This window comes from Neomonachus schauinslandi, chromosome 5 (assembly GCF_002201575.2).
Source record: "Neomonachus schauinslandi chromosome 5, ASM220157v2, whole genome shotgun sequence".
In the NCBI taxonomy this organism is placed as follows: domain Eukaryota; kingdom Metazoa; phylum Chordata; class Mammalia; order Carnivora; family Phocidae; genus Neomonachus; species Neomonachus schauinslandi.
Window position 1 is genome coordinate 5,685,709 of NC_058407.1, and position 26,408 is coordinate 5,712,116.

The following is a 26,408-nucleotide window of genomic DNA, read 5'->3' on the forward strand; positions in this document are numbered from 1 at the left end:
GTGTATGAGTGTCCGGTGTGTGTGTGTGAGTGTCTGGTGTGTGTGTGTATGAATGCGGTGTGTGTGGTGTGTGTGAGGAAGCACTCGGTTCTGGAGTCAGAGTTTAGGGTTCTGGGTTCATGGCTGCTGGTGTCTGTGGCCCGGGGCGGTTCAGCTCTGAGCTGGTTCTTCATGTGTGCGGTCCGATGATGGTGGCCACCTAGGGGCTCGTGACAGTCAAACGAGGGCTTGGCTGAGTTGCCGTGACTGTGCCTGGGACACGGAGCACCACCTCGCTTCCGCACTCATCTGCAGACGAGGGACTGAGCTGCACCTCTCCGGGCGCGCGGCCTCCCAGGTGTCCGGGGGTTCCCGTGAGAGCCGAGAGGGCCCAAGTAGTTTCCCAGGATGGGGGACAGGTGCTTAACTGGCAGTAGATCGGCCGCGCTCTCTCTCTGTCTTCCGAGGGCGAGCATCCTGGAGGCCGCCTGGCCTGTGCGGGGCCTGCGGGAGCCCCGGGTCCTGGGTGGCCTGGGCCTGCTCTGTGGCCGCAGTTTCCGACGCTTAGCTGTCGCTGTCTCCAGACGGGGCCCGGCTGTAACACGTCGCCGTCCGGTGACTCCAGAATGCCTGTGGGCACATTCGATGGAGGGCGCACGTTGAACACATGCTCATCTCTGCTTCCTCTTAAGGCCTCGCTGCGTGACAGTCAAGGAGTAGGAGGGTCTGCAGCCCTCAGAGGAGGAGAGGCAGTGACCTGGGATCTCGGATGCACGCGGATCCCACGGTCAGACGATCAGAGGCGGTGGTGGAGCGTTAACCGACCTAGCAGGTGGCAGCGGCAGGGCCACAGGGGCAGGAGGAGGTGCAGCTGTGGGGCTTCTGCAGTGGGGGGTACCTGACACCTCCGAAAGAGGCCGGAGCACAGACGTTTCTTTGGGGAATTTGATCCGGGGAGGCTGTGGACTCGGGGAGTCAAGCACAGCTCTCGGCTGGGATATGGTGCCATGTCGGAAGTGGGGATCTCCTGAAAGCTAGGTTCCCAGCCCCCTCCCCTGCTTGGCTCCTGGGGTGCCGGTGGACCCCCAGGGCAGGGAGCACGTGCTCCGCAGTGAGAGCGCCCCAGCGGGGCCGCCACCACCAACTCAGGAAGGCCCGCAGTCAGCAAGCCTTGCCCCCCACAGATGGCTGCGTCCAGGGGCTCTTTCTTACCTGCGGAGGGACTCAAGGTCACCAGACCTTAAAGTCTCCAAAACGAGGGACAGAGACCTGCAAAAACAAAAGGCAGGAAAAGGAGCCTGGAGGAATCCAGGGCAACATACGGAATAGGAGAAAACCTAAAACAGGGGAACCTACCTGCACTGCTGCCTCTCTAGAGCCGCCTTGGAGAGTGAGGACACGTGTGCCTCCCTGAAGAGACCACTGGCCAGAAAGGAGCAAGGAGAGATCAGGACAGAAGTCTGGGGATTAAGAGTAAAGTCACTGAAATTTTGAAAACTCAGTTGTGAGGTTTGGATGGTCAAGCAGAGGAAATATCTCAGGAATTAGAAAAATTTTTATGAAATGATGGCAGACAGGAGCAAAGAGCTAAGAAAATGGGAAGATCTCAGAGTTCCAGGAAGGGAACAGAGTACGGAGGAGAGAAAATGTCAGAAACTGGGATGTCCAGAACTCGAGGGTGCGAGCTAGAGAGCCCCCAAGTGTCTGGCATGACGGAGGGGTGAAGGAGCTCGCCAGAGCACGATGTCGTGAAGCCTCAGGGTCTCCAGAGGCAAGACGGGCCACGTTCAAAGGACCGGGAAGCGGGCACTCAGTTCTCAGCACAGCGTTAGCAGCTGGGAGTCGGGACTGTGCAAGCACAGATCTGGGGCAGACGCTCTCCAGCCCAGAATTCCATACTCAGCCAAACTGCTGGTCACGAGCGAGGTAGACTCGGATGCTTGTCCTGCTCAGTCCCATGCTCAGGAAACCGCGAGAGGGTGGGCTCTGCCAGCACGTGGGAAAACCCCAACGAGGGGCACCCGGAGAGTGGACACGGTACCTCCAGCCCGAGGAGATCCCGGGAGGACAGTCGTGGAGAGCAGAGGGGGCAGGGGGGAATTCAGCAGAACTGAGAGCATCCCAGAGGGCTTGCTACAGGGTCGGGGAGAGAATTGCTGGTGGCTACAAGGAAAATGAAGCAAGCAAAGGCAGTGATTTACTCTAGGAAAATGACAGTCTTGTACAAGAGAGTAAGTGTAATCCCTACACGGAGTACTTTGAGCAAAACACTTGGTTAAACTCCCAAGTAAGCCCAAAACTCCTGCTATGGCTTCACTAGGAGGAGGGAAGCTTGTGTGAGCGAACTTGGCCGATCCTTGTCTTCCTCTGTTGAGAATCAGTAGACCGTGGAAACTGTAGATTGTGAATGAACTATCGAAGCACGTTAGAAATTTAAGGGTAAGAGATCACCCGAGGGTTTGCTCTGAGTGGGATTGTGGGTGGGCAAGAGAAATGGATTTTCTGCCACCCGTCTTCTAGCGCTCCGTGAGTTTTTAAACAAGGTAAATGTTAACGGTGCAAATAAAAGAATGTGGCAGGGTTGCAGCCCCGGGATCCTGGTGGTTTGGGGCCCAGCTCCCATGGGTTCTGACCCTGGAGTGCCGGTTCCTTCTGTCCTCAGAGTGCTGGTGGGAATTTTGATGGGCTCCACCCCCCGTGTTGTGACAGGCAGGCCCTTGATTTCTGGGGAGTTCTCCCAGAATGCCAGTGGCTTCCAAGGCGTCTGGACCCAGAGGCCCAGCGTCAGAAGGCACCGCGGCCGCCCATGGAAGCAGCGATTTGGCTGGAGTCAGCAGAGGTGCTCCTGGAAAGGCTCGCATCCAGTTGACTTGCGCATGGAGCTGTCGGGGAGCGTGTGGACTGTGCTTCTCCCCAAGAGGCCGCGCTGCCCGCCAGCCCTCCCAGTCTGTGGTTGCAGAGCCCGGCCCTCCTCTGCCTCAGCTTGGATTTGCTGGCGGGCAGGCTGGCTCCTGCTGCAGGCCCCCCGTGCCTGCCTTCCCCGCTGGCCTCAGACTGCAGTGGGATGGTCGGGGCTGCTGAGGTCCCGCTTCACCCCTGCCTGCTCTTGTGCAGCCTGGCCCAGCGGCTGCGGGCGTGCAGGGGCTTCTGGCCTGGATCCAGCCCCGGCAGCACCTCCCCACCACCACTTCCCTGCAGGCTACACGGTGGGCTTCACACAGGGCTGGCTTCTCTGCCCTCGGGTCTGCTGGGCGTGCTCGGAGGCCCCGGGGCTGGGGGGGCAGGTGGGGGCCTGCAGACTTGGGTCCCCACTGCAGAGGAGCACTCCCCTTCCCAGCTCACTGACCTCAGGCTAGTAGCCCAAACTCTGAACCTCCTCCTGACTTGTGCAGGAGCTGCCCGCCCCCCCCCCCCCCCCCCCCGTCACCTATTGTCCAGGATGTGGCTCTGACAGGAGGGGCCCAACAGCTTGTGTCCCTTGTTGGGATGAGGGTGGCCTGGGTTGGCAGGAGGCTGTGCTGTGTCCTTGGTGTGAGCGGTCCTGTCCTGGTGTTAGGAGCTCCGAGAGATGCTCATTTGTATTGAGCCTCTTTGGCTTGGAGCGGCTCACTTCGTGGCCCTGCCCCCAATAGCCCTGTGAGGAAGAGGGGAGCATTGCCACATTTTCGGGGGTCGGGGGAGGACTCCCAGGGCCGGCTCTCAGCGCAGGCCCGTTGAATGAATAAAGGAGTAGGTGGGGGGGATACCCCTTGAGTGGCCACCACCAGATCCCAAGTGAGGACTCTGCCCTAATTCCCATGTAGGAGACACACGGCTCCACTGAGTGGGGGTGTCCGCAGCCGGGCAGGGGAGGTCTCCGACGGGAGACCCGCCCTGGTGTTGACGATGTGGGGATGGTGCTCACGGACACAAGCGTGCGAGATTAGTCCCGTTTCCCAGGTGGGCGGGGGGGCTTTGCAGCCTCGTTCAGTCATCAGGCCTGTGTACTTCCTGAGCATCTACTCTGGGTCAGGAGCTGTGTGAGGAGTGTGATGTGAGTGTGGTCAGCAGAGTTAACGGCCCCCAAAGATGTCCACGTCCTAATGCGCGAACCTGTGAGTATTTCACCTTTTGTGGTGAGGAGGGTGGAGGTTGCCAGTCAGCTGCCCCTCAGGTGGGAGGTTATGCTGGACTCTGGGGGCTGGGTGTGCTCACAGGGGGTTCCTGACCGCGGAAGAAGGAGGCAGGGTGACACGGTGTGGCTGCAGCTGGAAAAGCAAGAGAAGCACTTTTCCCCTAGAGCCTCCAGAGGGGAGCGGTCGTGCCCACACCCTGATTTGAGCCCAGCGTGGCCTGTGTGGGCCTCTGACCTCCAGAGCTGTGGACAGAAGCCAAGGCAGCCATAAGAACTGATATGTAACTAGGACGCGACCTCCGTCATCTCAAGCCCCCCACTCACGCCCGGTGTGCCAAAGCAGTAGGCCCAGAGGCCCGGGGTGCTGAGCGCTGCAGGAGGGCTACAGATGGGACGGAGTGTCTGGGAAAGCTTCTAGGAGTGGCGGCTCAAAGATCAGGTTGGTCAGGCAGGAGGGCGGCCCGTTGAAGGCTTGGGCCACGGGAGTGCTGAGTTCTGGGGGCGATGGAAGACCCGGCCACAGCCCAGAGTGCCAGAGGGGCCCAGAGCCGCCGGGACACGGCGGGTGGAGGGGTCACCGCAGCCGTGGAGGGGCCAGCTGGGCTCATGCTGACATCTGGAGCACCGCCAGGGCGGTGGCAGTGGACGTGCAGAGGAGAGGCCAGTGGGGACAGGCTGGGGCGCAGCCGGCACCTGGGGCAGACCCTTGTGGACAGCACAGTCTGTGTTTGGTCTTTGGTGACAGTGACCGGTCAGTGTTGTCATCATCCTCTCTAGCTGGGCTTTTCCTGTGATTATTCTGTCCCATCTCGCCAGCCGGCTTCTCGCCCCAGAGAGGCCGGGGGCCGCTCGCTGCCCTCGTCCCCCGTGCCCCGTTGGCTGCCCCGGTGCCGTGGGGTGTGTCGCGGGCCTTCCTGGAGCTTATGCCAAAGGCTGGGCAAGGCCGGGCTGAGTCGCTTGGGCAGGAAGTGGACATGGGGACAGGCTGGTAGGGAGGCAGGTGGAGGGCGTCCTTGGGCTCTAAGGAGGCTGGTCTCCCAGCAGAGATACTTAATGAGGCAAGGAGGGGGCTTGTGGAATTGATACGCCACGGTCGATGTAAGATGATGCTAATGGGCAGAGCATCTGTCCAGGTCACTGCCTGGGGGAGCTGCAGGGCTGGGGGCAGGGAGCACTAAACATAGGTCCTGAAGATGTCACCGGGAGAGGCCTGTTTTGGGGACTCTGCCCGCAGTCTGACTTCGGAGGGCATGGACTCCCCCGTGCAGGTGCCCTGGGCCGTTGGGTGAACGGACCTCAGCAGGAGGAGTGGGGTGGAAGCCACAGACTGGCCATGTGACCTGGGGCACAGTTTGGCCTCAGGCTCCTCATCTGTAAATGGGGGTAATGGTCCCCACCTTTCCGGCTGGTGGGAGGGTCGTGTGGCTACTGGATAAAGTTATTTCTGTTTGAATTAAAAAAGCCACCACACTGTTTTCTTCAGTGCTTTGCTTCAAAGCTGCCTCCTCCAGGAAGTCTTCCTCGAACAAGGTATTCTCTTCTGATTACTCAGCACCCAAGGTTTGCTTGTCCATTCAGAAAGTAGGAATTTAGCACGGCTACGTGCTGGCTCTCCCATTGCAGCAAAGAACCGGGCCCATGTCTTTACAGCGGGAGGGTGGGAGCCCCTAAAGGAACGTGCAGGCTGTTCCCGGCCTGTTGGTGCAGTGTGGGGGAGCGGGGAGTGTGCGAGTGTCAGATGTGACCCGTCAGGGAGTCCTGACACCTGAAGGGCCTGCCAGAGGGAGGAAGGGGCTCCAGGCAGGTGCTGGCAGATGCAGACGGTGGGGATGAGTCTGGCACGCTCCGACCTGCAGGGAGGCCAGTAGGAGCTCAGTAGATGGAGAGAGAGGCCGTCAGAGGTGCTGGGGGCAGGGGGGCACAGAGGGACAGGCCTGCAGGCCGTGGGGAAGACCTTACCCTGAGGAGAGGTGAGGCCGCTGGAGGGTCTCTGTGGACGAGCAATGCCATCTAACGTCTGGGTTAGAATGGCCGGTCAGACTGACGGGTTGGGTGAGCTGAGCAGAGAGCTTTGGGGGCTCTCGCAGTGCCGCCCGGGATGGAAGGGCCAGCTCTTGGCTCACCTTGACGGCAGATCCAGAGGTTGCTGAGTGTAGGCCTGAACGGGCATGGGTAGGCTGGCCGTTGGTTGTGGGGGCAGGCCTGGTCCCTGTGAGGCGTTGGGCATGTGCGTTCCTGGGTGCACAGACAGGTGCGGGGGGGGGGGGGAGCTGGCTTTGGTGGGGGGATGGCATGAGCCCTCTAGGGAGTGCAAGCAGCCAGGAAGCAGGGGTCTGAGGCAGTGTTTGGGGCAGTCAGTGTTTTTAGGGTGGGAGGATGAGAACGAGCGATAGACCAATACCCCCGGAGTAGAAGGACCAAAGTCTTGAGGAGGAGGCACCAGCCTGCCGTGTCTGTTTCTTCCGAGAGGTCAGGTGGGGTGGTGATGGGAGCCCTGGGCTCATTGGTGGTGACCTGGAGCTGAAAGCCTGAGCAGAGTGGGGCCCCCACACACGGGCCAGAAGAGGCACCAGGAGCCACCTTTCCCCCAGGGGTTACACTCTTGGCTGGGTGTCCTGCCTGTCCCTGGGGTGTCCTGCTCACCAGGGCTCTGCACTTGGTGGCTGGCCAGGTGTGGGATGGGCCTGTGGGTCTTCAGGCCTGATCTTAGGCAGCAGGTGCTACCTGGAGAATGGGGCTGGCCCTTAGGCTTCCTCTGAGAGCCACCCCCCGGGACTTCTCTCCCTCCAGGCACAAGCCTGCTGCAGGAGGTGGTCTACTTGGTGAGCCAGGGGGCCGACCCTGATGAGATCGGCCTGATGAACATTGACGAGCAGCTCCCGGTCTTGGAGTACCCGCAGCCGGGCCTGGACATCATCAAGGTGCTTCCCTGGGCCAGCGGTACCTAGCCCCTAGGATTCCCTGGGGACCCAGAGTGACAATTGCTCCTGAGGGGCTCGGGGAGCCCACGGGTGGAGGGAGAGCAGAGAGCTCCCAGTCCCCCTAGACAGTCTTGTCTGGCATGGGGGGTGGCCGGATCTCGGGTGAGAAATTTCTTGGCAGAGTGCAGGTCCTGACCATCAGGCCCCAAGGCAAATGAGCAGCCGTGTGTCCTCTGAACGCCTCTCCCTCTGACCCTCCGCAGGAGCTGACGTCTCCCCGCCTCATCAAAAGCCACCTCCCCTACCGCTTCCTGCCCTCCGATCTCCACAATGGTGATTCTAAGGTAACTGCCCTCTCCCCAACCCCCGGCGGAGATTCCAACAAGCAGAGCTGGTCCAGCAGCGCTCAGGGCCACGGTCCGGAGTTCTAGAGGCCCGGGTGTGCGGAAACACGGTAGAGGCCGTCTCTGAGCTTGCATCCCTAGCATTTTGTCCACGTTTCTAATTTGGGTTTTTCCTTACAGTCGAACTTGGGCTTGACCGGCCTGGGTCCGGTTTCTGCTCCTGCGTCAGGCCGAGGACCCACCGCTGCTTTCACGGTCTCTGATCTTTCTCATTTTCTCAGTGTGTTTAGTTGACGAGGCCTCTGATTCTCACGACCAGTGTCAGGCCCGCCCTGTTTCTGTCTTCCACTCATTCTAAAGTCATGGCGCAGGACAGAAACATAATCAAACGCTCAGGTGTCGTCCCACCAGATGCTGTTACACGGAGGAGAATGCACCTCAGCTGGCGCGGAGGCCACGCACATCTGGGGCCGACCTCGGGGCTGGAGATGGGGTGGCAGTTTACAGTGGGTCAGAGGGGCGGTGACCGAACCTCCCCTCCCTCCCGCCGCAGGTCATATACATGGCGCGGAACCCCAAGGACCTGGTGGTGTCTTATTACCAGTTCCACCGCTCCCTGCGGACCATGAGCTACCGAGGCACTTTCCAGGAGTTCTGCCGGAGGTTCATGAACGACAAGCGTAAGTGTCTCAGCCTGCGCGGGCATTAGGACAGGGCCGGCTCATTCACCGAACCCCCGCGTGGGCTTGTGCTTCGCCCACGTTGCCCCCAGTTCCTGCGATGAGCACGTGGGTGGGGCCTGCTGTCCTGCTGACAGGCGGAGAAATGGGGCTCAGGGGCGCCTGGAAGCTTGGCAGGCGGCATGGCAGGGGCGTGGCAGGGCCGCGTCCAACTCAGAAGCCCTTGTCTCTCACCCACATCGTTGGGGTTCTGAGGAGGTCCCCTGTTCAAAGCATTCCTCTTCCTGCCTGGATTCTTTTTTTTTTAAAGATTTTATTTATTTATTTGACAGAGAGAGACACAGTGAGAGCAGGATCACAAGCAGGGGGAGAGGGAGAGGGAGAAACAGGCTTCCCGCGGAGCAGGGAGCCCGATGCGGGGCTCGATCCCAGGACCCTGGGATCATGACCTGAGCCGAAGGCAGACGCTTAACGACTGAGCCACCCAGGCGCCCCCCTGCCTGGATTCTGAACAGTAAAAAGGGAGGCCGGGAGAGTTCTGCTGTTGGTGACAGAGGCCCGAGTGGGGGCTGTGGCCTCGTGAGAGCCCCGTGGCCTTGAGCTGCGCTTGAGGATTGGGCTGGAGACGTGGCCCCCAGCCCCTGTGTGGGCTGTGTGACGGGTGAGGGGCGAGGCAGGGCTCTGCAGGAGCTCGTTCCCAGGGGAGAAGGCAAAGGGGGGCCCTCCCCAGGGCAGGAGCAGACTGGGTCACCACCCCCGCACAGGGACCTGCCCAAGGTGGCTCCCCGGTCACCGTCCATGGCTTCTCTGGCACCCTTCCGGGACTGCCGGCGGGAGTTCAGTGACAGTTTGCACCGCAAGGCTTGAGACGGGCCACATCAGTACTTGGATCAAATCCGGGCCTGGACAATTTATTTCCCAACTCAAGTCTTAGCGTTCAGCCCCACCGTCCACTTGGATGACCTCGTCGGAGGTTCTGCAGTGAGATCGTGTGGCAAGACCAGGGGAGAGCCGGGAATATAGTGCCCCAGATGAACGCTGACCGGCGGGACTGGAGCTGCCTCCCAAGCCTCACGGAAGGCCGGGCCCTCATGGATGCTGCACCGGAGCCCCCGAGGCCCTCAGTGCCTGAGCCCCTCTGAATCGGCTTCAGCGGTGCTGGGGGAGGGTCCGGGGGAGGAGGCCCGAGGGAGGAGGCCCCTGCCCTCAAAGCCCTGGAGCCTTCGAAGACCGTCTGTCCAGCCTCCCTGTCCCCTCAGGGGACTGCCACCTGGCTCAGGCCCTTTTGGTCTGCCAGGCATTTGGAGTAAGCCATTGATGTGGTTTTCAAAACCATATTATTAAGTCCCAACATGTTCTCCTGCCTCCAGAGAAGCAGCTACCAGCATGGGGACGGTGCCCCATAAAGAGCAGGTGTCCACCAAGTTCAAAGTGCCACCTGGTGTCGGTCTTAAATTAGCCTCCTGCTCGGGCTAGAGGAATTAAGTTATCCTGATACAGGTCTCTCCGTGTTTTAAATGTCACAGCCCAGCCCTTGAAGTTCAAGGCCACACGCACTTGCTGTGATCCCACCAAAGCCTCTTGACATGTGTGCTTAGCTCCCCCGCGTTCTCTCTATTCCCCCAGTGTTCGCAGCCAGTGTGCCACAGCTTGGGCCCTCGGAGGCTCGTGTCCTCTCCTCATCTGAGCTGTAGAACGAGCAGTGGCCGGCACCGTTGACTGATAGAGTGAGCTCGGAGGACGCGCTGACCCAAGCCTGCACTTGGGTGTTGTGACCTGTGCACTTGGGGCGGGGGTGCCTGGGGCTGCATGCCCAAGTGACAGGAGTGTGGAAGACTCACCCTGCAGGCAGGGTCGCTCCCAGAGAGGGGGCAGAGTGAGCTGCTCTTCTCCCAGATAATCTGCTTGGATAAGCACACCGACCTCCAGGAGCAGAGGGACCCTGGTGGGCAGAGGCCGGGGGTGCCCTGGTGGAGCTTCCTTCCCAGGGTGACACATCCTGAGTGGGAAGAGCAGTGTCCCCACCAGCAAGGTCTATACCCCTCTCTGCACCAGCTAACCAGGGCTCGGAGACACAGGCCTGTGCTGTCCTTGTGATCATTGACCCTGTGTGAGTGACCACTGTCCCCACCACCTGTGTGCTTGTGTGCAGTGACCACTCTCCTCAGCCCTCACTGTCCCCACGTCACCCTCCTGCTCAGCCCCCACGTCCTCCCCTGGGAGCATTGCTTGCCTGTTCTGCAAGTTTTCTCACACAGCCCCTTGGAATGACAAGGATTTTCTTAGCCTCTGTGTTCCTGGCTGTTGGACTCATGCTCTGTCCCAGGGCTCAGGTCACCTGGTCTGCGTGGCGGCTTGGGCACTGACTCGGGAGGTGGGTTCTCCTCTCAGGGCCCCCGTGATTATGCGCCTGTTGGTGAGTCAGTCCTCATTCCCTTCTCTGGACCCTGCCTCGTCTTCTCTCAAGTGGGAAGGCTGGCCTGGCTGTTTTAAGGCCCACCTCGGGTGTGTGGAGTGACCGTGATGTGCCGGACTGGCCGTGGAAGGGGTGCCAGGGGGACCCCAGGCCCAGCCGCTAGACCTCTACAGTGAGGAGACTGAGGCCCTCGCCAGCCAGGATTTACCCCGCAGTGGGTCCCAAACAAGGCCTCTTGGCTGAATTTGTGTTCTTTCCATTCTGTCATTTCTGCCTCTTTCCCCCCGCCCCGGCAGACCCCCTGCTTCGTTCCTCGCGGGCCGGGGTCTGGTTGGCCTGAAGGGGGGGCCTTTCTGCTGTGCTCTGGTCCTTGAGGCCAGCCCTCAGCGACCCCTGGTCGACTCCCCATCCCTCAGAACCGCTCTTTGGGCCGTGGGGCCAGGCTGCTGCTGTGCTGCCACCTGCTGGCGAGACTGCAGACTGCCCGGGGTGGCCGCGGCGGGCGCTGGGTCTTCCCAGCCTCTGTCAGGCATTTAAGTCTACGAGGTTCTCAGCAACTTGGGGGCGGAGGCTACCTTCTCTGCTCAAGGTGTGGCTCTGGCAGGGGCAGTACCAGTCCCCTGCCACCCCTCGGCCACTCTGGGAGGCGTAGGTTCTGTCTTCACTCCACTGGAGGACCTGCCCGGGTCGCCCAGCCGGTGTAGGACTGAGAGGCTGCCTCCCCTGGAGGCCGTGTCCTCTACCATTCCACCGTGCTCCCTCTCTCCCCTCTGGCCTTGTCACTGTGCTCTGAGCCACCTTGATGGCTTGCAACCGCTGTGTACCCTTCAAGGCTTGTCCCCACGTGGGACGGGACCCCCTGTGTCCACCATGCCTCCCTCCCCACGTTGATCAGTCCGTATCCTTGCCGCCAGTCTCCTTGGTGATTCCTGCCAAGCTGGGAACTCCTTGAGCCCGAGGCCACGAAGTGGGACCCACAGGCTGAGTGTTTGTGAGACAGATGGGCGCCCAGGTGAGCAAGGGTGCAGGCGGTGCGGCCACCACTCCTGGCCGGCACCTAGTACCCAGCCGGGCAGGGCAGGCATTCCTTGGCTGAGGCCTTGCTCTGTTTAATGCGGAAGCCTCCTTGGGAGACTCATCTCAGCGTGAGGGGGTGGGGGTGGGGTGAAAATCTGTAGTTTTTGTAAAGAACGTTTCGAAGCAGCCTGGCTACACTGACTGGCACATCCCCCACCCGCCCACGTGACCCTTATCCCAACCAAAGCTCCGAGGAGCGTAGGAGGTGCAGGGGCCATGGCGTGGGCTGTGAGGCTCGTGTGTCGGGACAGAGCACACTGCCTCTCTCCACCTCTGCTCCATCCTGCTGCTGCCCTTCCTGCTTCTGCCCGTGGCTCTCCTGCCTGGCAGGGCCTTGTGCTCGGGTCGTAGCGCCTCCCGCATGTCATCCTACCCCCGCCAGCAGCATCGACCGCCCCATTTCTCGGTTCCCTGCGCTTGCGCTCTTCTCAGCGACCGCGTGTTAGGCAGAAACTCATGGGAGCCAGGGAGCGTCCATCCCCCAGGTGAGCAGAGGCCTTTGCCCAGTGGTCAGGTCTTCAAGGTGTCCAGGAGGTACGTAGGGAAGGGGGCTGAGAACTATTGGCGAGAGAGACTTGCACACACAGCCAGGGGATGTGGGACTTCAGAGGGGGCTCATCTGTGGGACCTCCCCTGGAGCCGAGAGCTTGTTCTTCCCTTCCTGAACCACGGCTCCTGGGCAGTGAGAGGGGAGCCTTCCAGAAGGCAGGGAGCCAGGCCACCCCACTTGTGCATGCCTGTTCCCCCAAGGCTGTGACTCACCTGTCCCCTTGTTTCCACAGTAGGCTACGGCTCCTGGTTCGAGCACGTACAGGAATTCTGGGAGCACCGCATGGACTCGAATGTGCTCTTCCTCAAGTATGAAGACATGCACCGGGTGAGTGCTGCAGGGGGGCAGCTGTGGGGGTAAGCACCCCCAGCCTCGCAGCTCCTGATGCAGGAGCATGGGCGTGACTGGAGTGCATGGCAGGTCTCTCCAAGACCCCCGGCTTCCGGGCGGAAGGACTCAGAAGTTCCAGGTGTGCCCAGAATCCTCCCGGGCCGGTGCTTTGGGAGGCCCTCCTGCCTGGCGGGGTCTGGCCCTGCCCCAGCCTGCCCCAGCCTCTAGGCCCCGGCCCCAAGGGTGCTTTCTGGGTTGGGCCGTGGGCAGTGCTTTAGAAAGCCCTGTGGGTTATTTTTCTGCCTAGCCGTGGGAGCAGAGCAACGGCCAGACTCTCCCTGCCGCCCCCTAGCACCCTCTCCGCAGGGGACCAGTTCAGAGCAGAGGGCTAAGATGGCAGGGCCCGAATTTCTCGTCTCGCGGCCTGTTTGCCTCACAGCAGCACTCAGAGTGCCGACGAACCGGTTCATGTGAAGAGTGTTGCTGAGTGCCTGGCATGGGGCGTGGGGGTGGTGGCGTGAGGTGGTCGCTGCCGGAACGTTCCAGGCTCGGCAATGCTGTTGGAGCAGTTGAAGGCAGGAGCTCGCCTGTGCCCCGAGAGCTCACCTTCTAGAAGGGGGGCCCACGCGCCGCACACCAGTCACTGCCATTAGCACTTTTAAGGGTCTTGCCACGTGCTGAGTCCTATCTGAAGTTCTTCGTGCATGTGTTGGCTCACTTAATTCTAGAGCACCTTGACCCTCTCTGCTGGGGCTGTATCGTCTCTGGAGGGACATTCTGATGGTTCCCCTTTCTTACAGCAGACAAAAGGCAAGCCTTCCCTAAGTCCCTTCCCTCTGTGGCTCCTCGGCTCCACTTTGCTGCGGGTCCCCTCACAATTGTCCCCCCTCCTGAGCCCGCTCGGGCCGGGCTCGCCCCCGCGCCCCCAAGTGCTCTGTCAGGGCCACCCATGGCCTCCGTGTTGCTCGACCCGGCGGTCGGTGTTCACGTCATCCCACCTGGCCTCCTGGCAGCAGGCGACAGGTGATCGTCTCCCCCCACTCGGGATACCAGCTGGTCCTGCGTCCTTGGCTGCTCTCTTCTTGGTGCTCAGCCCACCTCGGCTTTCCTCTCGTTCCAGCCTTGCTCCCTTCCCGGATGACCCCAGGCCAGACGTGGACCCTCCCCAGACCCGCTCTCCACTGGCCACCCCCTGCACCTTTCTCCCTGAGCGTCTGGTGGAGGCCGTGGACCCGGCGTGTCTAAAACAAACTAGAGGTTTCCCCTCAAATCCTCCGCAGCTTCATCTGTGTCTCTCGGGCGAAAGTCATGAATCCTCCTCGACTTCTGACTTCCTCTCACGCCCTGTGTCCATCTTCCCAGTCTTGTGTTCTCTGTCTTCAAAATATGCTCCTTATCTGACCATTTGTCCCCCAGTCTCCGGGGTCCAGGTCACCCTTGCTTCCGGCCCGGGTCATCGCTTGCGTGGCCTCCTGGGGGGCCTCCTTGCATCCCCTCAGGCCTGCGTGCTGTGCAGCGGCCATTCGATGGCGTGCACGCCGGTCAGACTGTGCCCCTCCAGCCGCACGTTGCTCCGGGTGCAGGTCAGGGCCCACACGGCGGCCCGGTGCCCGGACGTCCAGCTCCACACTGGCCTGCTTACTGTTCCTTCAGCCTGGGGTGCTGTGGCCCCGCCTGGAATGTTCTTCCCCTCCGGTGTCCACATGGGTCCCTCCCTCACTTCTTCCAGGCCTTGGTTCCTGTCAGTGACACTTCCCCGGGTCCCCATTTGAAATCGGCCCGTCCAATCCCCGCACGTCTCTCTCCACTTCATTTTCTCCACAGCATCTAACATTCCGCCCCGTATCTTGTTGTTTGTGTCTGTATTTTGCTCACTGTCTCCCCTGCCAGAATAAGCTCCCTTGGGGCTGGGAGTTGGGGTGCCTGTTTTTGCTTCTAAGTCAGTGCCCGACGCATAACAGGTTCTCGGGAAGTATCTGTGGGTCGAACGGATGGCCTTCACAGTGGAGACCCTTCCTCCTTGTTAAGAAGCCAGAGGCCCGCGGAGTTGAGGGGCTTGTCCCGGGTGGGCTGCCCCAGCTCCCTGCCCAGGCCCCTGCCCTAACTGCTCCCTGCAATGTGGTGGTGGCGAGTGGGTGGGGCAGGACGGCACCAGGCAGGCCAGTCTGGCACTCTGACCAAGGCCGTGGACCAGGCGAAGGCGTCCATCTGCCTGTTGTGTCCGAGAGAGTCCAGGTGGTTCCCGGGGGTGGGGGTGGAGACAGGCATTGGGGACGGGACTCGGTGACGCTGAGCAAGCTTGGCAGGGCTTGGTCACACGGAGATCCGATAGGAAACATGGAAGGAAGGGTGGGTTCTGCATGAAGATGGAGAGCTCGCTTTTGGCCTCATTGAGTATGAGGGGACCGTAGGACAGCCAGCAGGAATGCCATGAGCAGGAGGCCACATGACAAGCCCAAAGAGGGGCACAAGTGGTTTGGGGGCCCCCGTGAGTCCTGCCTCTGGTGTCTGTGCCCTCTTGTAGCCTCCCACACTGACCCGGGCTGGGCCATGTGAATTTGGAGACCCGGATAGGTACACTGCAAGCAGGAGCCGGGGCAGGGCTCAGGGGCTCGGTTGGCCCTTGCACAGTGCACGTGGGATGCCCAGGAGTCCCCCTGGGGACGCCATGGGGAGAATGGGTGGCCCAGCCGCCAGCCCTGCCTGGCTGCCGGACATGTGAGCAAGATCATTGTGGGGCCCCTAGGCCCCGGCGGCCTTCAGATGGCTGCAGCGCCAGAGGGGCACGTCCGGGGAGCCAACTGCCTCCTCTCCGTGCGGCTGACCCGGGTGTTGGAAGTGGACCGCTCATGTTGGGACCTGTCTGGGCCTGTGAGCCAGGAGATGAGACTGCTCCTCCATCACGGAGTTTCGGGAGGCATCATCTTCGAACAGGGCCCGATGCGGGCAGGCCTGGGGGTTAGCGGGCCCTCAGCAGGTGTCTGTCATTGTTATTCTCACTTGTCAGGGAGGTGTAGCAGGTACTTAAGGTCAAATACACAAATCACACGTCCACAACCTGATAGACTTTTTACAAGTACACGTCTGTGTGATCATCATCCAGATCGAGATCCAGAACATTCTGGCTTTTTCCGGTTAACACTTCCGCTTCCCAGAGGCGACCACTCTTGTGACCTCTGTTGGTTCAGATTAGTTCTGCTTGTTTTTGAACCTCCCAGGAGTGGACGCCCGGGGTGTGCGCACCGGCGTCTGGCTGCTTGTGATCCGTGTAGCGTCCTGCGGTTCATCTGTGTTTTGTGTGGCGGGCTGGTTCTCACGTCTGTGTGGTATTCCACTGCAGCAGGAATATGCCGCCACGTGTCTGTCCGTCCGGTGTCGCTGGCCGTTCTGGTCGTTTCTGTTCGGGGTGGTTATGTGAATGTTCCTGCGTCTTGGTGGACATGAGCTTTTTTTCCCCCGGGCGCCTCCCCGGGGCAGGTGTGTGGGACGCTGGTGATTTTATGCCCGCCTGGACCACGCTAGCGCTTGCCCACGCCCCAGGCCTGGTGTGAAAGGACCAGCCCCAGCGCAGTCAGCTGCGCGCACACCCGCCGGGGCCACGTGCCGGGGACTCAGCAACGAGGAACTTAAACCATTACTTCAGTTACTAAACCACAAGGGAGTAGGACGCACGCTTTATATACACTTCGTAGCTAAAACACAGACTGACGCCTGGCTGCTCTGGATTCGTTCCAGGCCCTTCAAGGTGAGTGTTCCTTCTCTGCCTCACTGGGCTCCTCAGCGAAGAGGTTATAGATGGGCTGCTTTCGATCGAAGTCCAGACCGCCAGCCCCACCTGGGCCTGCCTCCGCCCGGACTCATGTTCCCGGGCCAGAGGGACCAAATGGCCTTTACTGCGGTCAAGGTCCTCTAATTTCTACTTGTTTACTCTTTTTTCACAAACCTCAGTAAGGGTCCGGACTCCTTTAATAGGGATTAAGTGACTACGTCACATTTTTAGGAATTCACGTTTTTCACACTTTACTCCAAAAAAATAGCCCAAGTGAACGTCATTGGTCTCCAGGAGTGTGGTCAGGCCTGGCATGTTCTCATCTTGGGGCTGGATCATAACAGCACCTGCGCACTTGCTGCCTCGTGCGTCCCTCTGGGGGTTCCTACATCTCCCCCTTTGCTGTGGGCTGTGCGCATGAGCGGGACGCCACGCCGGCCTCCCCGGTGTGTCACCCCACAGTCCTGCAGTCCCCTGTGAGGTGTTCTCGCCAGTCACAGGTGAGGAGTCTTGACTGTGACCAGATGGCAGTGCTGGGACTGGAGCAGGGACACTCGGGAGGTCCCAAAAGCTGTCCAGAGCTAGTCTGCGGCTGGGAAGCTGCCTGCCCGCACAGCTCAGTTTCAGAACCGGGAAGCAGGCTGGTGGCAGGCAGCTGGGTGCGCGCTGGTGAATGTGCCTTCCTCCCTGGGCTGGATGTCACGCCAGTCGTGTGGTGTCCCCATTAGGGTTCTCGTGGCCGCTCCAGCAGTCTGGGTCCCTCTCCTTTCGTGTCCCCTCCGAGGGCCACTGTCATTAATCTTTGTCGCTGCTTTTTTTCTTTTAGTTAGAGATACTGGGTGGCAAAGCAGGGAGAGGAGCTGTTTCTATTCCTTTTTATTCTACATTTCCTGGCTCCTGATCCTGGCCAAGCCCTGCACACGGGGCTTGGAGCTGAGCACCTGCGCCCCTCTCTGGTGGGAGCCCCTAAGCAGGGGACAGCTGTGAAAGTGGGGCGCAGAGCCCAGTGGTGATCACTGTGGGAATCCAGAGAGGAGCTGACGCTCAACCCAGCTTTCACAGAACCTTTTGTTTTTGTAAGGTTTGCGAAATACTGTGTAAACAAATGAAATGGATTTCTTTATCGTAGGACTTCTCAGAGGCTTTAATAGGCCAATTACTTTATAAACCATCAAGGAGGCGACAGCCTCCAGCGTTTTCCTGACGCAGGACCTGGACATTGCCAGAGTTTGGAGACTGCCTGGTGACAGGTCAGGGTTCTGGGCACAATGGTTGGCAGTGCACGGATTGAGAATATGAGGCGCCTTGGGTGATTTCCCGGGAGCGGGGCGGTGCGGGGGAGGGGCTGTGTGGTGAGCAGGTGTGTGCCCCTCCCGAGACGCAGGCTGGGTCACTAATGCTCCCACCATCCGGAGGGTGGAGTGTTGGGGCCCAGAGGTGGCTTTCTGTCCATTGAGTCGAGCGTAACCAAACCCTCACACCTAACGAGCGCCTCCTGCCGGGTGAGGTGGGCTGGCTCTGGGGCCTGTCTGGGCCTCCAGGGGCCTCCTTCTTCTCCCAAGGGCCAGCTGGTTCCGGCTGATTGCACGGAAGGAAGGGGGAGAAGAGTGAGCTGGTCTGGCTCCTGGCTCTGTTTGGAAGTGAGTTTTGCTGTCTTGCTGCTGTTTTAAAAATGGCCACAGTGATCCCAAGCCCTCAGGCCTGCTCCAGATCCCCCGGAGGACGGGGGCTTGACTTCCAGCTCTGCCACTCGAGAACCGAGTGCCCTTGGGCAACTGCTTAACCTGGATTTATGTCTGGACGAGGCCAATATCAGGCCTGTCTCGAGGACTGAGTAAGGAAGTGTGTGCAGAGCACCTGGCAAGTGCCCCGCCAAGGGTCTTGGGTCGGCCAAGGCGCCGCCTCTCACGGGCTCCCTGCTGTCTGCTCTTGTGTTCCAGGACCTGGTGGCCATGGTGGAGCAGCTGGCCAGATTCCTGGGGGTGTCCTGTGACAAGGCGCAGCTGGAGGCCCTGAGCGAGCACTGCCACCAGCTGGTGGACCAGTGCTGCAACGCTGAGGCCCTGCCCGTGGGCCGGGGTACGCGCCCCCCCCCCCCCCACTGCCGGGGTCCGTGGTCCCTGCCCTGGGCCTCGTGGCTCCAGAGTCCTCTGCTCCGTGAGAGCAGGAAGGTCCTCCGAAAGCCAGGTGCTGTCGGTGGAGACGAGCGGGGGGCAAGGGGGCGACTGTGCGAGTGGCCTGGGAGGTCACCAGGTGACTGTCAGGATGCCGTGGGCTTTGTGGGCAGGGCGTTTCAAGCAGGCGCCTTCCCGACAGCCCCACAGCACAGACCCCGGCATGGGCTCGGGGCCGTGAGATGGCGGAGCCCGGGGCACGCAGCCCTCAGCCGGCGGCGGAGGGTCACCCCCCTGGCGGGGCGTCGCCCCCTCCCTCTGCACTGGGTGCCAGTTCCGTGCAGGCTGGCGCTCCCCGGGCCACAGCTGTGTCCTGGGCACGGAGCGGTGTGAGGCGGAGGACATAGTGCAGGCAGGAGCCCTCTGCAGATTTGCCCGCGTTGCTGTCTGTCCTTCAAGGCTCTCACGATATTTGAAACTGCTTGATTTTGGAGAACTCGGGCGTTAGAATGCCCTGAGCCCTGGTGGCGGCCGTGGCCGCATGAGCCACCGTCTTGGCAAGTACGAATTGCCCGTGACACTTGGTGTTGTGCACCTGCCGTTGGTTCCCAGCTGCGTGAACTCGGAGCGTCCTCAGGTGACAGAACGTTCGAGGGGCCCGCTGCGCCTCCCACATGTGCAGCCCCAGCGGGGCAGGCGCGACAGAGCCGGGCCCTGGGGCAGGGTCCTGGGCAGGGCCTCAGGGCGGGCCTTTGAGCTTCTCCAGGTCCGCGCTCTCCCTCTCTGGCTACCGGGGCGGTCCTGCAGGTCAGAGGGGGAGCACCCTCCTGTGAAGGCAGAGCAATCGGCTGAAACCACAGGACCTTGCAAGTGATTTCCTGGCTGTGTCTTCACAAATATTTATTATTTAAAATTTATTTGCTCTTTTTTAGTTTTGCTTTTGCTGTGTTTTGTTATCCTTGAATGTGACCTTCTCCAAAATACCCCTTTTGGTTCATTTGCGTGGTAAAGAAGTGTCGAGAACATACTGTGTACCCATATGCTCCTTCTGATGTGTTTGCTTTATCATTGTTTACCTTGGTTTTGCTTTATTTCAGTTCTTTGATTTTGTTTTCTTTTAGCACATTGCCCCTTTGCTCAGAAGACCTCCTTGCGTTGGTGAGAACGCAGGGCTTGAGTAGCCAGCTGCATTGCTTAAATTTGATTCATATCACAGCATAAATTGCACTGTCTTGATTCCAAACCCTAAACCAGGTGGGTGACTCCTTTGATGAGCTCTCAGCTGCCTCAGCTGAGAAAAATAATCATGGAAAAATATATTTATAGTGTGGTTGGTCTAGAAGCTTCTAATTTTGTCCCTGAGGTATCATCAGAGGGCAGCAAGAACAATTTCTCTGGGTTTTTTCTTTCCCCTCTCTGACACTGACATATAATTTTTCATTAGCAGAGAGAAAATCCTTGTCACGTTAGATGTGGTAGCCCAGCATGGCAGGGTTCCGCCAGGACAGGGACTTCTGTTAATAGTGGAGCTAACAAAGGATATTGGCTAGACAGTCGGAGCTCTGACCTCAGAGATGCTGACTCGGGAAGGAATTCGAAAGGAGCATTTCAGTCCCCCGGGGCTCTTCCTTAAAAGCATGGTGATAGTCCTAGCAGCTCCTGGAGCTGGGGGCTCAGAACCCCCACTCCTGCCGTCTTTCCGGGCACTGCTCGCATCTGACCAGACCGTCTGAAGGTTCTGTAGTCAGTAAGTAAAGTGGGTTTGGTGGCCTTGGGCATTTTGAGCTCTCTCTTTCCCCCCTAAGCCTTCATAAATGAGCGGCTAGGCCGTGCCTGCTCGTTAGTCTGCAGGCTCCATGCTCCTGCACATCTGCCCGGAAAGGTCTCATGTTTTGGCTGAGCCTCCCTAAGCTGGGGCTGCGCAGAGCAGCTGGGCATCGCCCCGACTTACTTCCGAGGGGGTTGAGTCAGCCCAGCGCACGTCTGGCATCTAGTTGCAAAAGCTTGTTGGCATTGCGACTCTTCTCTTCCCTTTAAATTCCTCCCCAAGGTTGCATGGCCAGGCTTCTCAAAATCTTCACCCTTGACTCAGTCAGGAGGCTTCCTACTCACCATAAAAGGTTCTGCCTTTTGGGATGGTTTTTTTTTTTTCTTTTTCACATTCTCCAGAAGCAGATGCCGCCTTGGTGGAGCTGTTGAGTCGTGAGTGAGTAGTGATATCACGGAGTACCCAAGTGCACATGATGCCCCAAGCGGTAGATCCATTGCACAGACACCATCTGTCCTCCAGGGTGTGTGCCTAGCTGCCGGGGATGCACCAGTGAACAGGGGCCGAGGCCCTCCTCTCAAGCCTCAGCTCTGCATACTCGTGCATGCCAGGCTCACGCAGCAGGGAAGGGACACCCAAACGACCAGACTCAGGGAAACGGGTTCAGCTCGTCTGTAGTTCAGATGGCCTGCCCTGACCCCGTAGGCCAAGTTTGGAGGGGTGCAGGAATAGATCTGGAACCTTCCAGAACCTTTTCCAAGGCTTCCTTTGGTTCGGTATCTGGCCTGACAGCAAGTGAATTCAGCACATTCTGCTCTTGTTTGTGTTTCAGGAAGAGTCGGGCTGTGGAAGGACATCTTCACCGTCTCCATGAACGAGAAGTTTGATTTGGTGTATAAACAGAAGATGGGAAAGTGTGACCTCACGTTTGACTTTTATTTATAATAACAGCAACAGCAAACTTGCATGCTCACAGTACCCAGACACTCTACTAGCTAAAAGTCCTGTATGCACTCATTTGTTCCTTGCTGGACGAACTCCGGGAGCAGTGTGAGGCCCGGGGGAGGGAGGGAAGCAGCGGAGACGCTGGAGGAAGAGGGGGGCCTTGCTTCCGACCCAGAGCAGCTGTCTTGCCTTTGGGATTTGAAGTCTCTACATGTCTGATTACAAATGTTATAAAGATCGCAGTTTCGATGGCCTGTATCATAACTATAAAGTCTGTAACATATGCAGCTAGAATGTCTACCTTTTACAACCCCACATTATTTATTGTATTTTATAGAGCTTTTCACTGGAAATCTAAATAAATGTCAGTAAACCAAATACAAGTTCATTTCCAAGGGGACTCAGGAGCGAGCCACACCCGAATGGTAGAAAGATCTCAGGGCTGACTCTTTATTTTTGTAGTTTTGTTCAGTTAAGGCACAGACGTTCTGTTCTCACCTGGCTCGGGATGAAGGTGAAGACACAGGATGAGTTGGGTGTGTGGGGGGGGGGGGGGGGGGGCGGGACTTATTCCTTTTGATGAGTTCAGTTCTTTGTAACCTTCCTAGACAAAGCAGAGACTATCCACTAGGCATTTGCAGAAAGGATGCCCCTCTGCTGGAGACTCCTAGTGGGCGGCCTCAAAGGCCCAATCCAGAGGAACCGGTGGAACATTCCTTGAGGGAACCTGCCCAGGGAGGCCGGCAGATGGGCTCTAATGCAGTGACTTCAGAGCCTGCCCCAGAGCCTGAGTGTGGGTGGAATCTGAGTTCTCATTCCACTAACTCTTGTTCCCTGAGGCAGAAACCTATTTATGCGGGCCAGGAGGTGCTTGACTGTAAATTCCTAAAACTTTTATCATCATTCAGTTTGTGCCGTCTGTACCTGAGGCTCTCGGCCACGGGAGAACCATTTTGCAGGTTTAACGCCCTCTTTCACTCAGACTGGTTGGCCATCTTGCCTTCGTGCCTCAGCTTACCTGAGGGAGCAGAGGTGGTGTCTTAATCGCCCCACCCCTTGCTTCACCGTCTGCCCACATTTGGCTGGAGAAGCGTCGAGGCACGGCCAGGTAGCAGCCGGGCCAGCGGCCAGTTTGTATGCGTGTTGCCTCTGTGGTGGGCCTGGGGTCGTCTGGATACTTAGGTGGCCGGGAGACGCCCGAGGCAAGGCAGTGGCTGGAGGGTCGCTGCTGTGTAAGGGTCTCTGTGCCATGTGGCTGTCTTGGAAAAGGTGCAGACACGCGCCGGGGTCTTGTTTGTAAAGGAGCAGCTTGAACAGGGCAGGTGGTATGAGGCATCGCATGGTGGGTTTGGCAGCACCTTTCCTGTGTATCTGAGGGAGGCCGCTTTCTGTGAAATTTCTCTTCTATTTTTCTATTTTTAGTACTGTATGGATATTCCTGAGCACCACACATGATACGTCTGTGCTTGCTTGCATCTTTAATAAAGACACGTCCCGTGCCTTGTGTTGCGCGTGTGCTGATGGGTGGAGAGGGGCAGCATTTTAGGGCAACGCGACCGTGGGCCCCGTTGACACCCGGTCCCTGGGGCTGACCGCGGGGGGCGGGGGCACAGCCCCATGTTGGTTTGGCTGTTTCACTCGGATCTAAACATTCCAAGCGGTGAATCCCCCTCCTTTATTTGTCCATTCGCCGTTGCTATTTCTTAGAAGCTGAAGGGAGGGTTGGGGGAAAAGGAGATCGGGGTGCATGGGGCCTGCCGAGAGCCCTGGGTCCCGTGTTTAACGTGGCTCTCGGCCGTGTATGTGGAGACCTGCCCGGCTGATTGCACTTGGCCACTTTGAATTCCAAAGCTCGCCTTCCTGATTCCCAGCGGTAGGAAAATCCAGGACATCATTTTACCTGACAAAGCTCGGGCTTTCTGGAAAGCACGTTTATTTTCAAACAGGCCAATTCCTTTAGGTCTCAGGTGGAACCCCAGAACTGATGTTGGTCTCCAATTTCCCTGGACCCCAAGTTCATCCATGGAGTGCCCGTTCTGCTGCCCCAGAGGGGCTGCTCCCAGGCCATTTAAAAATCACCTGAAATCAGGCAGAAACTGAAGGCCAAGGTCGTGAATCCAGAGGCGGGCAGAGCCGTGGTTCTAGCGCTCATTCCTCCAGTGTCCCCAGCCCTGCACCCTAGCTGTGTCGCTTCCTTTCATGGGTGCATTTATTCAGGAAACGCTTGAGCGCCCACGAGGCCCTGGCGCCGCTGGAGGCTCTGGGGTCCAGCAGGGACCGCAGAAGGGCCTGGCCCCCGTGGTGGTCATCTCTTGGTGGGAGACGAAGTCCCCATCACAAAACCTGTGTGAGTTCAAGCTCAGGAGGACTAGAAGGGACGCGGTGACGGCTGAGACCAGGAGGCTGTGGGGGACCTGGGCTTGGAGCCCTGGGGAGGCGGGTGGGCAGGAGTGGGTGGGGAGGGCAGTGTGCAGGGACTCCGTTTTGGAGGGGTAGCCAGGAGCCAGCTCCCCGAGGGCCTTCTAGGTCATGGGGGTTTGGATTTTGTAGTGAGAACTAAGGCTGCAGAAGGGTTCGAACAAAGGAACGCTGCCTGGTTTGCATTTTTGCAAGCCCCCCTGGCTGTGAATGGATGGCAGGGCCTTTATCCTGGCTGTGTGACTCAGTCCCCAAAATGAGGGGGGGCGGGGGCGGGGCTGTGTTAGATGAGCTCCAGGGGTCCTTCTGACAGTGTGTGCCTGGCCCTGAGCATTGCCTACGGTTCCCACCTTGCTCACCTGGAGCTCAGACGAGGGGAGTCAATGTGGGGCTCAGGCGCTGTGAAACTCCAGCAGAGCCAGTTTGGAGGACGGAACAATGGGGTGGAGTAGTTGTGTGCGGGTTCAGGTGGGACTTGAGCCGGGAGGGTGAGGAGGCGCTGGTCAGACGGAGGAGGTGAGAGAGGTCTTACGAACAACGCCCAGCGGAGCCCCCAACGGCAGGGCCCCGAGCGTCTTGCCGCTGCGTACCTGCCCTTTAGACTTCACGGACCGACAAGAATGCAGGATGAAGTGTCATGGTTTACCCAGTGGAGACCATCTCTGTCCACATACCCTCCTAGGGAGGGTCTTAATGACAAGAGGGAAGCAGAAATCCAGTTCACACAACGGAGTGTCCGTGGCCGGCTCCAGTGGGCAAATGCTCCCACCCCCGCGGGCCAAGTCCCCTCTGCCAGCTGATGTCCGGTGGGCACAGCTGGGAGCACCCTCCCTCCTCCGTGTGGCCTCAGCACTGCGGATGCAGGCCAGACGTGCAGTCCCCGTCCCGGGAGGCCCCAAGTGTGGGACAGTGTTCCCACTTTCTGAGCCGGTGACTGCGGTTTGAAATGGGTGGAGGGAGTCCTCAGGTCCTCGGGTGTGCACGGCGGGTCTCGTTCCCCCGTAGAGTTTGCCCGCTCCTCCCCAGCCATGCGACATCATTGCCCACTCTTCAGCGTAGAATGAGCGTTTTCAGATGGGTGGCACGTTGGTTGGATGGTCCAGCCTCACCCACCGAGGATTGTCCTCTGACATCCCTGACAAGCTCGCTACCTTCTGGGACAGCCGTTCTGTGGCTGGTGGTGCTCTCCAGCCACATCCTCCAGCCCCTGCCCCAGCCTGCGGCCACCCTCCTCCCTGGCCTCCCTCTCTGGGACACCCAGCCCTGCCTTGGCCTGGCGAACAGCCCTCTGCTCCTCTGGTGCCCCCCCCCCGCCTCACTGCTTTGCAGCTGTCTCCCCCTGTGGACAGTGACACCCCAAAAGCAGGGCTGTGCTGTGTCTCCCCTTCGGTTGGAGTTTGGCAAATAATCAGCACTTAATAATTGCTAAGGGAGTGGCACCTTTCACTGTTAGAGTGGATTTTGCTTTTTTCTGAAAACCGTCTGCCCCGTCCCTTCTGTGCATGGCCCTTGGCTCTGCCCTTGAAGGCTGTGTCTTCCCAAACAAGAACCAGGCTGCTCTCCCGTCTCCGCACCCTGACCCACCACACCGGGCCTCAGCCTCTACCACGACACACTTCTTGCTTTGCTTTTCTTGCTCTACACCCCTCCCCTGGGACATCCTTCCTGACAAGTCACTGGCTTCTCAAATGTAGGTGTAACTGTGTCATGGACAGTTACTGGTGCCCATCCTTCCCCATCTTTCTCCCTCTATCTCAAAGCCCAGAAACACAGGACCCATAAGAACAGCCTAGACCCTTCACTTGGCATGCCTCCCCCTCTTCCTTCATCTCCTTCCTTGGTGTTTATTGAGCATCTGCTCTATAATGTCCCCCGTGTGGGTCCTGGAGACACAGACAATCACAGTAACTCTCCCCTTCAAATTTAGCACCCCACTGTTCTGTTCCCTGGGGACTCTGCTCTCATCTATTACCCAAATACCTACAGAGCAAGCCCAGCCTGGGGATCGGAGGACCTGGGCTCTAGAGTCCTGGTTTTGCCTCGGTTGGCTGTTTGACCCAGGCAAGCCAGCTGCCTTCTCTCAGCCTGAGTTGCCATCTCTCCCAAATGGATGTTTTGTAGTAAGCCGTCTCTAAGGTTTCTTCCGCTTGTTCAAGTCTCCAGTTTGCGGCTCCAGGAGCTTTCCTGCTATCCGCAGCCGAGCACCAGCCAGCGTACACGCACGTCTCCTCCGCAAACAGAAAACAAAGGAGTGGTGCGGAGGGCCGGCACCTTGCTCTCCAAAGTAAGCAGAGCTGACACCAAGGAGAGCAGGGAGATTGCGTAATATAAGAAGCAGACCACAGGCTGCGTCTGGAAACAGTTGGGAGTAGACAGGGCAGGGTCCAGTGGGAGGCATGCCAGGTGGGAAGAAATAAGATGCACCAAAATGAGTCAGGCACCTGGTTCCGATTCCTGCTCTGCCAGTATCGTGGACCATCAGGGAATCCCCTTTTCATCTCATAACGGGGAGGTCTCAGCCCAGGGGTCTTGACATCCCATCCAGCATGAACATTCTGTGACTTATAAGTGGTCCAACTGTCTATTGACTCCACCCAGACGGAGCTGATGAATGGGGGGGGACATCATGACCTTGTAGCCAGTGATGGACTCTGCCAGCAAGGGCAAAAAGAATCAGTCACAGACGCACCTGCCACACAGCTTGGGCCTACGACCGCCATCTCCGAGGCGTGTTGAGCCTTTGCCAAATCTACACAGCAGATGACAACTTGATTCTCACACTTGGATCCCTGTAAGCTAGTTGGCACCGGATGTCTGAGCCACAGTCCCTAAATCTGTCCCTCACCATTGACGGAAGGAATCTGTGCTCTATTAAAAGCATTCTTCAAACACCAGAGAATGCTAAATGTGTTTAAAATACAAAAATCAACCAGAAAATGCATTTTATTCTCCTTAAAGTTGTAATCTTTGCATATCTCCATGG

General features: G+C 58.9%; 1 protein-coding gene across 1 annotated transcript in view; it reads left to right on the forward strand.

The window, feature by feature from the left end:
- SULT4A1 (sulfotransferase family 4A member 1) overlaps positions 1 to 21,062 on the forward strand; it is a 32,065-nt gene extending 11,003 nt beyond the window's left edge. The window contains exons 3-8 of the mRNA XM_044915764.1: positions 6,884 to 7,014; positions 7,278 to 7,358; positions 7,912 to 8,038; positions 12,314 to 12,408; positions 18,121 to 18,259; positions 20,895 to 21,062. Of these exons, the coding sequence (XP_044771699.1) occupies positions 6,884 to 7,014; positions 7,278 to 7,358; positions 7,912 to 8,038; positions 12,314 to 12,408; positions 18,121 to 18,259; positions 20,895 to 21,007 (686 nt within the window). The 3' untranslated portion in view covers positions 21,008 to 21,062. The remainder of the gene's footprint in view (positions 1 to 6,883; positions 7,015 to 7,277; positions 7,359 to 7,911; positions 8,039 to 12,313; positions 12,409 to 18,120; positions 18,260 to 20,894) is intronic.
- Positions 21,063 to 26,408: the final 5,346 nt, after the last annotated feature.